This window comes from Ceratina calcarata, unplaced genomic scaffold (assembly GCF_001652005.2).
Source record: "Ceratina calcarata isolate Rehan_Ccalc_2016 unplaced genomic scaffold, ASM165200v1 scaffold569.2, whole genome shotgun sequence".
Lineage (NCBI taxonomy): Eukaryota > Metazoa > Arthropoda > Insecta > Hymenoptera > Apidae > Ceratina > Ceratina calcarata.
Window position 1 is genome coordinate 723,650 of NW_017176894.1, and position 10,607 is coordinate 734,256.

The 10,607-nt window shown below is 38.7% G+C and overlaps 3 protein-coding genes across 12 annotated transcripts; 1 reads left to right on the forward strand and 2 right to left on the reverse strand.

The window, feature by feature from the left end:
• Positions 1-55: 55 nt before the first annotated feature.
• Positions 56-6,900, reverse strand: Pex23 (tectonin beta-propeller repeat-containing peroxin 23). Of its 6 annotated transcripts, none has more exons than XM_018032251.2 (25): positions 6,620-6,900; positions 6,231-6,497; positions 5,986-6,168; positions 5,615-5,767; positions 5,463-5,555; positions 5,170-5,350; positions 4,890-5,113; positions 4,626-4,829; positions 4,263-4,565; positions 3,977-4,203; positions 3,776-3,907; positions 3,527-3,683; positions 3,300-3,462; positions 3,134-3,237; positions 2,932-3,074; positions 2,491-2,842; positions 2,266-2,416; positions 2,010-2,206; positions 1,729-1,938; positions 1,568-1,669; positions 1,364-1,499; positions 1,112-1,303; positions 754-900; positions 459-616; positions 56-398 (listed from the first exon to the last, which is right to left on the reverse strand). In XM_018032251.2, exons 2-25 carry the CDS (start codon positions 6,453-6,455, stop codon positions 348-350), a joined length of 4,188 nt encoding a protein of 1,395 aa, XP_017887740.1. In that variant the 5' UTR covers positions 6,456-6,497; positions 6,620-6,900; the 3' UTR covers positions 56-347. The 6 variants fall into 6 exon arrangements, with proteins under 6 accessions (XP_017887740.1, XP_017887742.1, XP_017887739.1 ...); XM_018032253.2 differs by having other exon boundaries at positions 6,231-6,471; positions 6,565-6,900; XM_018032250.2 differs by having other exon boundaries at positions 6,565-6,900.
• A 140-nt stretch (positions 6,901-7,040) lies between these two features.
• On the forward strand, positions 7,041-8,706 carry LOC108629480 (cell growth-regulating nucleolar protein). Of its 2 annotated transcripts, none has more exons than XM_018032178.2 (3): positions 7,041-7,335; positions 7,398-7,756; positions 7,832-8,706. In XM_018032178.2, the coding sequence occupies exons 1-3, from the start codon at positions 7,208-7,210 to the stop codon at positions 8,374-8,376; spliced, it is 1,032 nt and encodes a 343-aa protein (XP_017887667.1). In that variant the 5' UTR covers positions 7,041-7,207; the 3' UTR covers positions 8,377-8,706. The 2 variants fall into 2 exon arrangements, with proteins under 2 accessions (XP_017887667.1, XP_017887666.1); XM_018032177.2 differs by having other exon boundaries at positions 7,042-7,335; positions 7,829-8,706.
• On the reverse strand, positions 8,658-10,589 carry LOC108629481 (putative inositol monophosphatase 3). 4 transcript variants are annotated; one of them, XM_026817250.1, is made up of 5 exons: positions 10,495-10,589; positions 9,786-10,174; positions 9,469-9,717; positions 9,228-9,388; positions 8,658-9,166 (listed from the first exon to the last, which is right to left on the reverse strand). In XM_026817250.1, exons 2-5 carry the CDS (start codon positions 10,021-10,023, stop codon positions 8,807-8,809), a joined length of 1,008 nt encoding a protein of 335 aa, XP_026673051.1. In that variant the 5' UTR covers positions 10,024-10,174; positions 10,495-10,589; the 3' UTR covers positions 8,658-8,806. The 4 variants fall into 4 exon arrangements, with proteins under 4 accessions (XP_026673051.1, XP_017887670.1, XP_017887669.1 ...); XM_018032181.2 differs by lacking the exon at positions 10,495-10,589 and adding an exon at positions 10,338-10,474; XM_018032180.2 differs by lacking the exon at positions 10,495-10,589 and adding an exon at positions 10,295-10,474.
• Positions 10,590-10,607: the final 18 nt, after the last annotated feature.

Genomic DNA, 10,607 nt, shown 5'->3' on the forward strand with positions numbered 1-10,607 from the left:
TTATTATTAGCAATGTTCTTCCGACGTCTGATTTCTTTTTAAAAAATGCGTTCCTAAAGTGCATAAACTTTCGGGATTGATTGTATAGCCAATACATCCTTAATTCATTACACGTTCAATTAATATTGTTTTCTGTCCGATTGATAAAAACAGTTTCTTTGTTTATTAAATATATCTTAGCACGATATTTTCTCGATCGCAGAAGCTAATAAACTATCTAGATAGGGCATACATATCTCACATATATCATACGTTGACTTTTCATTATTTGTGTAAAATATGTAGCAATCAAGCGATAGAGCATTAGGTAGCAACGTGGTAATAGTTAAAATGATTCTTTCAGCAATTCATTTGCTCTTATTTACAAGTGCTCCCACACTGATGTACTGCCAATTCGCCTGTAAACGATCATTGTTAATTTTATTAAAGACAAACATTTCAATGTTCGATCGACTCACCCCTATGCCGGTAGCCCAACCAGTTCCAGCTGGATTCTCATCGGTAATACCTATTCTACGGCAAAGTATACCAGACCCCGAAATGGCCCACACTTGGCCCGGTTCTCTCGCAACGGAAACTTGACGAAAGCCCTGCTTCGCATTAACTACAGACATATCTGGAATGAATGAAAGAAGATTACCTACGTCACAATGAATACTATAAGCAACAGGAAACACATAAACTCGTGAACAAATTAAGCAAATCACTATGTTTTAGAATACGCCAAGTGGCAATCGTACACCTAAAGTATACCTATAGAACAAGGTTCAGAGAGTGTATCTAAATTAACGGATCCTATAACAGCGTTTCCCAACGCGGAGCTCGTTTTTAGGGGCACTCTGCATAGTTTTCCAAGAAACGTAGCCTTTTTGGGGTGCTTCGTATAGTTTTCAGGGATTTCTGTAGAAAAAATTAAACAAGTATCCGATGAAATACCTTCTATCGCATCGAGAAAACACGCAATCGTTATCTAACTATGCTACTAAAGCCCACGCAAACTTCTTAATATGTCACGTATTAGTAAAAAAATTTGGCCAACTAATCGAATCGCAGAGGTGACGCTTGGAATGTGCAGGGTTGGGAAACGCTGTCGATGCAATCTAACGAATACCTATGTGTATAGGATCGTTGGGCATCACTGGAAGAGTTTGCCAATGCGTTCCCTCCGGGAAAACGTTCAACTGGACTTCTCGGCGCACATGTAGCTTGCCTGACGTATCCAGAGCCCAGACTACGTCCTTCCCGACGGAGATGTATTTTAAATGAGCGTTTGTCGGCGGTTCAACGTTTTGCCATTGCACTCCTGAAGATTGAACCGATGTTACAGTCGGACCTTAAGCAGAAATTCACGCGTAATTCGTACCTGTAGGTTTCGCAGGAGTAATACCTAATCTCCAGTAAGAAGAACCGTTTCTTCCAACAGCCCACACTTGCCCTGTTGGACCGCATGAAATACTGACTAGAGCTTGGTCGCTCGGGATGTGTTCCCACGAAACTCCCTGCAGATATAAATGTGAAATAACATTTGTTTTTACAATGTAAGAAATGTTATATCGTGTGTAAGTACCACTGGACAAGATTCTGAAACTCCTCTCCTGAACAAAGCTTCGCCGTTGGTAGCTACCGCCCATATGTACACGGGAGCATCCGTACCGGGTTTCCCAGTCCCCTAAAAGTAATATACATGTTACTACACTGTCTTGTTCAAGAGACATATGCGTGTCTTACATATAAAGAGACATCAAGTAATTTTGTGTTTCCCAATTCTTGCCATGGTCCGGAGGTGGTCAATTGACATCTACGAAACCACCGTCTTCTCCTAACGTAATCCGTAAATTGTTTTTTACCGTGATACTGGAAAGGAAAATCGGTGGCGTATTGCCAGCCGTCTCTGTCGACACCTCCAGGTGTGTGGAAATCTACTATCCAATCTGACACCTGATACGGAATAAGATGCTTTGGTACGAATCATTATATGATACGATAAAAATAGTTTCTATTATTCTTACCCAATGCCAGTGCATAGACAATAACTTGGTGAGTTCCCGAGTGCGTTTTTGACGACCAGTAGCATCGCTCCACATGTAACGATCCGTTGGAAGACCATGAGACGTGTATCCGGTTACCGGATTCCAGCGCTGATTCTCATAGACATAATAATTGTGAGTGTCCGTCATTGTGTTTATTCCTGTATTACTACCCAATCCTAGAAAAACGTAGTAATCGATATCTTCTCTGTCAAGCGTGAGATCTTGGTGGTGTTACCTTTTAAGAATGAACCGCCCCATCCACCGGTATATACTCTCGCCGTACTGTCGTAGCCTATTCCCCACGTTACACCAACAGCACAAGTTTCAACTTTCTTTAAATGACCACCCATTTGTCGCCAGAACATCGTGATCGGGTCAATGATTATCTATATAAAAATTTGTATTGTAATCAAGTTACGTAAAGACGTTATCGATATCGACATAAAGAAAAATCACGTACAGACGGCGACTTGTAAAGTATGCCACATAATGTCATCAATCCTTTGATTCGTAAATGAGTAATACTTTGCGGTAATATTCTGTGACTATAAAAAACAAATTCCGTATCATCGATATAAATTCTGTATCCTCTTGTTTCGCAAACAATTTCTAACGTGAGATCAGAGCCAGGTTTTAACGGGCTACCCCCATTCCTCTCTTCATCGCCCCACTGACCGTTCTGATATGTGTTTCGTACGATTATATTCTCTTTTAATCGCGGATTAAAGTGCAACGCCACATCGTGACTCTCCATCACAGACTTTTGTTTTACGTTTGACATCGTCGAGTAACAAACGAGATTAAACGAAAGCCTGTAAAACAAACAATAAAGCCTTAAATAGATATTAAAGCCTTTTATAATAATTTTCTATGCCATTTTCTGGGAATATCCTTCTTTTACCTCTCGGCATCGTCGTGAATGCAGACCGTAATTTTTAAGGAACTACCACATCCGAAACCGTTCTGTAATATACATTCATAGGGTACTTCTTTTCCTGCAACGTCTAATTCTTGGACGTAAGCACCATTGATGTATTGACTTTCCTGTATGAGATTTGCGTTAATGATATAAGATACCAATTTGCTAGCAAGTACTAACTTACTTCTGTAGCAGCGGGATCGTATACATACACGTCTCCCAACGCGGTCGTAGTCCAAATTGAACTGGGTCCCGGTCTTCCGTAAACGTTATTCAATTGACAAGATACTAAAAGTGTTAAAAAATACTTAGATCGGACTAATCATTATGCGATATAAATGCGAACACACCTGAAGTTAAATGAGCTAACCAGTCTTCCATGTCACTGTCACTGGAAAACTGCAATCTAACGACTTTAGAACGAGGCATTCGGGGAGTATGAATGGCTATTCGCGGATTACCTGGTTCGCTACAGCATACCACAGACATGATCTCGGACACAGAAAATTGCAACTGAAAAGGACGTTGATGAGCAAACAACGAAATAACAAATTGCATCCCATAATATTTAACTTACAATTGTTGTCGCTCCGTCTGAATTTAAAATAGTAAAAATTCCGGAATCTAAGGAACCACTGTCACTACTAATCCATTCTAATTCAATGATGCAATCATCGTACGAGATGCTCCCTTTAACTTTACACTTTGCGTCGCCGTTCTTCACCCAAGACGACCTGTAATTATGATTAAAAGTAAAACTTAAACGTGCTAAATGATTATGATTAAAAATAAAACATAAAAATGCTGAAGTTATATTCATACTCACTTTTCGACTACTTTCTCGTATTTTACCGGCTCGAATTGAACATTTTTCAATCTCTTCTTCAATTCTTCTAAAATGTACATCCTCCACGGTTCGCCTATATCTCCGTGACTTCCACCGTTCATATCCGCAATCCTGCAAATTTCAATCAAGCGTAATTAGAAGTAATTACAACGAGTCAATAATATGTAATGAGCAAGATACCATTTCGGTGGATTGGTAGAGTCAACGTAACATGCTCCTGCTTCAACCTTGCACCAAAAAGCATCGCATTCACCCCAGTATATTCCACCGGAACTTTCGTCTTCTCCGTAGACACCGGAGTCGCTGGTCAAATCCGGATCAAATATACATCCATCTGTTTCAGGATGAGCTTCAACGCCAACCATAGATCCCACCGAGTGAACCGGACTCCACGCAGCTGGATTGATCTGTGTCATTTAAACGTCGATTTACATTTTACCGAGAAATATTTTTATGAAGGAATTACCTTGACAACGTTTCCCATCCCCTTTCCGGAGACTACTATGGACTCTCCAGATTTAGTCAACGACTCGTTCGATATAGTTATGTTTGCAACGCTTGCCTCGGTCAGATCGCCCATGTCCAACGAATTCGACGACCTCTTCTTCTCTTCGCTCAAATATATGTCTTGAAAAGATGTTTGCTGTGAATTTTTGCCATCGTTCGCGCGTTGCCATAATTTCAGAGACGTTGGCGTAGGCGCGGATCGAGATTGTTCTTCCCATTCCCGGATCAACGTGGTTCCTTCGCTCGTACTGTGCGGTCGATTCTATAAATAAACATCATTTTAGTATCGACTCAGAATTTCAAACGTCGATGCAATAAATACCAATGATCCCCAACTCTGATGCCTCTGCTGCTGTGGAGTACCAGACATACTGTGTCTATTCGACGACGACAAACTGGCGTTACTGCTCGCTCGACTAAGCTGCAGAGGTGCGTTAATTAATCTCCATTTTTTACCCGTTAATTCGGATTGAGTGATGCCACTGCGATAATACAGGCATCTGTCCTCATGACCAACAGCCCACACCTTAGAGAACAATTCGGTTCATAGTACATGTATAAATATTTGTTAAGCGAATTAAATTACCTGATCGTTAGGAGCAACGGATACCAAAGACATTTTACTCATCATTTCCACCCAGCCAGTGCCGCTAGCCATTTGCTCGCAGACTCCGCTCATCTCGCCCTTCACACCTTTCCTAAACCATACTTCTCCATCGTGCGTTACAGCCCATACGGCATCCGTACCCACGCTAACTTGCACTAATTTCAAATCTTTTTGAGGAGGATCGACTTCTACCCAATCTTCTCCTGTAAAACAGAGCTGCGTTAATTCTATAAAACTTATTACGCGTTATTGTACATACCCATTGGATTGTCTCTGGTAACACCCGTACGCACAATCGCTTTACCAGTCATTAATACTGCCCAAACGAGACCAGTCATCCCGACACTGATCTGACACACCTCGTGTCCGTTCGTTAACTTTATCGTGCTCCACCTCTGACCCTCGGGGCACGTTGTAGTCGTTCCGACGCGAAACATTAACTAAAATAATAATGCAAACCATATAATACCACAGTTGTAAAACGCATATTTATCGCAGTAACCAGAATGATATGCTATAAGATCTGTCAAAAGATTCTTTTAAATGTTATACCCTCCCGTGAGCAGTTACTGCCCAGACTACTAGGCATCCAGGATTACCTCCAGGTATTTGATTTCCACCCACAGATATGTCAATAAACGGTTCCTGAAAATATGTTATCGTTTCAGTAAACAATCGACTACGAGCTTATTTAAAAATGTTACCTTCGTCGCATCCTTGTGAAGTGGAGCAATAGCACACCATGAGTTCATGGCACTGTATCTTCTATAACGAACCCATTTCCGTCTCCTGACACACGATTTCCATTGCTTTTTCGTAGAATACGTTGCTGGAAAATCAACTGCGTATGTCCATCCCTAGCAAAATATATTCTCTCTGATCATAACACACTGTGGTGATGCTGACAACAAATCTATGTATAAACCGAAACAGAGGGACAACTTAAGTATGAACGAATAAACAGTTGGTCTATGTTCTTAACGCATAATTTGGGATCTAGTACAGGAAAGAATATTAAAGCAAATACAACAGGCAAAGGTGGGAGGACATGCAGAAACGATTTAGTTAAGTTTACATCGTGATCTAGCGGTTGACCATCTAATGTTGTCTCTATTTGCCAGTCTCCTTCCCATTGCCAGGCCATCGAAGGTAATCTTACTTTTTCTCTGCTCCTATCCACTGTACCATCTTGATTAGAAAAGTTATATCTATCAGTGGGCAATAATCTCCCACTGAATCCTTCTAAAGGTAGCCAACGCTGCAAACATCGTCTACCATTAATATCTCTGCGAGTCTTCCCTCGAGTAATTGGAAACATACTTCGTTTTCATATATCTCTTCCTTGATTCTTATGGGTACATCTAAACCGTGTACGTGTACGTAAACTTGTCTATCTCCGCCTATGGCCCACATGAAATGAGGCACAGCCGAGAGCTGTTTGAACTCAAGCCCTAGGTACATGAATTCTCTCCACATATTTCCAGACGTTGATAATCCAAATACACGACCCTCATTATTAATAGCGTATAAGTACGAGCTTGGCATTTTTAATACTTTGCACCTTCAACGGAGACAATTATACTGGCACTAAGGAGATTACATTTATACTTTAAATAGAGCGCTGTGAGTAAATGTTGATAAAAATCATTCTTACTTTAGAGATGATGTCACGTTTACGATACTGGTCTATACACATATAAAGACGATACCTCAACGATTTAGAACGCAGATTATTTTTCCTTTCTTAGGTAGTATTAGATAAATATCATTGTTCCCTCTTCATAAAATAGTACGATGAGATCGCGGAGGGATAATCGTTATTACGTGAAGTACTTATATCTTAGCATTTCTAACATTACAGATTGTTTAATATTGAGGATACAATGTTAGGAAAGGAGTACACTTAAGATGATTTAAAATGAAGCAACATTATTTCAGTAACACTATATTCGGTCGGTGTTGTCTACTGTCTGCATATGTATATGCCGTATATATACTATACTTAACTATACTTGCAATTTTAAGTATAGTATATATTTGATGTCATATATATATAATGCTAAAACATCAATGTAAATGTAGCTTAACGTTGACGGAGAGAAGAGGGAGGAGAGCCGGGAGAGCGTTCTGCTGCCAGTGCTGCCTTCTGCCCGTTCTGCAGCATTCTACTCGCGTGCACGTGGTTGCAGCTGGTTGCAGCGAACGTTCTTTATTTACAAAAGTGCTATCTGGTTTAAATGCATTTATATTTTACACATTGTTAAACACGTGTTGCTCATTCGCGTTCGTTATATAAAATGGTTGTATTCACTTGTAACAATTGCGGCGAGTCGCTGCGCAAACAAAAAGTTGCACAGCATTACATGATGCGATGCCGGAGGATGCCAATGAACATATCGTGTGTCGATTGTTTCAAAGATTTTTTGTAAGTACTGAGGAAAATGTAGCGTTTTTTTTTATTCTCATTATTGAAAATCTTATTTTAAGGGGTAATGAGTATGAGAAGCATACAGAGTGCATAACCGAACTTGAAAGATACGGCGATAAATCTGCGGGTATTACAGCCCCGAAGTACGCGAAAAAACAAAAAGAATGGCTCAGTGTAGTGGAAAATGTACTAAATAGCGATAAAAGTTTGTCCAAGGAGGAACTACACTTCTTGAATCTTTTGTCTAAACACAAAAACATTCCGCGGAAAAAGTCCAAGTTTGAGAACTTTGTAAAGTGTGCTATGGGCTCTCGGAGAATAAAGCCTGATGTAATTAACAGTGTTTGGGACAAACTTTCGGCTTATAAAAGTGATGTTCAAAATGACAATACTCAAAACGAAAAACAGCAGGAGAATGGTAAGCCTCTAATGTTTCAGTCAATGTTCAATAAACTTCAACTGTTAGATGCTAATTAAAATAATTATAAAGCAGGTCAAACTGATGAGAATGACGTGAGCATGCATCAAGAAAATAGTATTGTTGAAAACCAAAATAATGAGAACATAGACAGAGAAAAGCAGAATGGGGATCATGAAAGTACAAATGGTCTTCAGAATGGTACTGGTAGTAATGATAAGAGTAAAAAGAAATTGAAGAAAAGGACAGCATCTGAAGCAGGTCAAGAGCAAACAGAAACCAGAAATAATACTGAAGAACCAATCACCAAGAAAAAAAAGAAACATGCTTCCACAGAGGAAACAGTTTCATCAGAAAAGAATGAAGACACTCTGATTTCTGAAACCTCGATTAATCAAGACGACGCGAACTTAACTTTCAGTTGGAAAGATGCTATTCTTAGTACGGTAAAAAGTAAAGGGGAAATATCTTTGAAAAAGTTGCAGGATAAAGTCATCTCACGATACATGAACTTTTCTTCGAACACCGTGTCACGCGAGAAAGCATTTAGTAAATTCAATAAGAAACTGAAGAAAGTATCGGAAGTAATAGTTTCCGATGAAAAAGTGAGATTAGCCTAATTTGACTGGTTTCATGTCATTTTATGTTTCTTTAAAGAAGATATGATTCATTGACATTAATTGTTCGATTGATTACTTCGAATATTAACATATACTATTGCTGGTACGTGAAACAAAACAAGAGGTTTGCGATGAGTGAATAAAACTTGTTGAAATTATCACAGAATTTATTTAAAATTTTTCATTTATCAGTGTGAATAATTATTAAGTGTATAAAGTATAACAACAATAAATAGTACAATGAGAATTGTATACAGCATAAAATCATTCTGTCAAGTATGTTTACTTGGAGGCAAAGAATTTTTATATAAATAAATGGTTTAAAATACATCTTTATCCTATTATTATATAGAACATTTACGACCTTTAGAGTGGGTTTTTGGTACTTGGAATAGGAAGAATGATATAGGATTAAAATTTGGTACTTGAATTACATATTTGAAAATTTATCCAAATACCAAGTATGGCTACTCATGGTAGCCAGGAGACCCCATGTAAGTTCTGTGGAATCGTTCGGACCAAAGGTTATTAATTGTTGATCAAATAATTGTGTGACCATGCCACCGAGCGCAGTGAGGATCGCAATACCTGCACAGATGTCCCACTTCTTTATCGCAGTCATGTGCACATATGCAGTTGCATTTCCACTCACGACTTCTAAAAATTTGTATCCCGCACCAGCTGCAGAGATAATTTTCACATCTGTGCCAAATGCAATTTTAGAAGCATTATGAATCTGACCAGCGTGCGATCTCGATACAATCAATATCGGCGCTCTTTCGTCTTCCAGCTAGTTTCAAAAATAGAAATTACATACAATCTGTTCAAATAATTTCTCTCTCGTTTGTTACCTTGTGCAGTACTTGTAAATTTCTTGATACTGCGTGATTGGTCCATGTCCAAAACAGACTAGAGTTCTGCTTGGTCTCAAATGGTTTGTATATGACACCCATGATGGGTTTGCCCTTAACAGCAACACAAACCATCGTAGTAACATACTGTAATAAGTTTTCTATGGCAAAAGATTAAGGAACAATGTACACAGCCATTTGAAAATATAAACGTAGACTGATTTATAGAATAATAATGTACCTGTAAATTCTTTTGTTGCATCGAGGGGATCTATCCAAACCGTGATATCATCTGCATTTATAATCTCATCCTTGATATCATAATTGTTCAAATTATTAGTACTATCTTTTATTGTGGGTATAGTAACTTTATCACAGTTTTTTGATGTCTCTTCCGATATTACTGTTATGCTTGGAAATACTTCAAGCAAGGAATGATACATAGCGCAATGAGACTTGTAATCTGCTTCAGTCACGGGATCATTTATGCCTTGAGAATAAAGAAGACCAAATGAAAATATATATCGGTAATCTAACAATAAAGATTAACTTTATTACCTTCTTTAGTTTTTCCTTTGCTCTGTATCTCGAATTTAACTTGATCATGAACAGCCACCACCGCGGAGCCACCGATTTCGGCAGCTCTTATAGCGGCAGCCAGGAGCAATTTAAGAGAAACGTCTTTATCCCTGATGTTCGCGTACAACACTCGATTCGTATACAAATACAGTGCACTCAATATTATTACGATACCGCAAATTGTTCTCCTGATTCGCACACTCATTCTGATATGCATAACAAGCTAATCTATGTTACGTTAATTCGGCGTGACTTCTGTCTATTTTATTGTCCTGTGCTGAACCATTGTTTATTCGCTTAAAATGTTTAATAATTAATAGCACACGACCTTTGGGATCCGATGCACATCGGCGAGATTGACATTGAACCTGAAAGCCATGCGCAACTATTAATACTTTTTATTATTTATTCGACCACTTCTTTTGTATGAAGGTGTGAAGAAAATAAAATCGCAAGTCTAATAGGCAATGAGACAAGAAAATAAATACAGTCATATGGCGATTGGCGATTGTGTAGTTGTATAATAAATACGTTTGAATCAATGAGAAAGACAAGGAAGACTGTCGCACAAGGAGGACAAACATGCATCTTTCTTTATAGCATCGTTTGTATGATATCTGTGACGGGACCAAAATGAGATTCCAGTGTTTGTTCTTTGAATTTTCAGCTTTAAATTAAGACTTATTACGTCAAAATTCATCCACTAGAAGCCGATATATTTAGGCTTCACTGTTATTATAACTTGAATCAAATATATAGGGAGAGGCACGAAACCGAGAAGCTGTATTACCAGTTGCACAA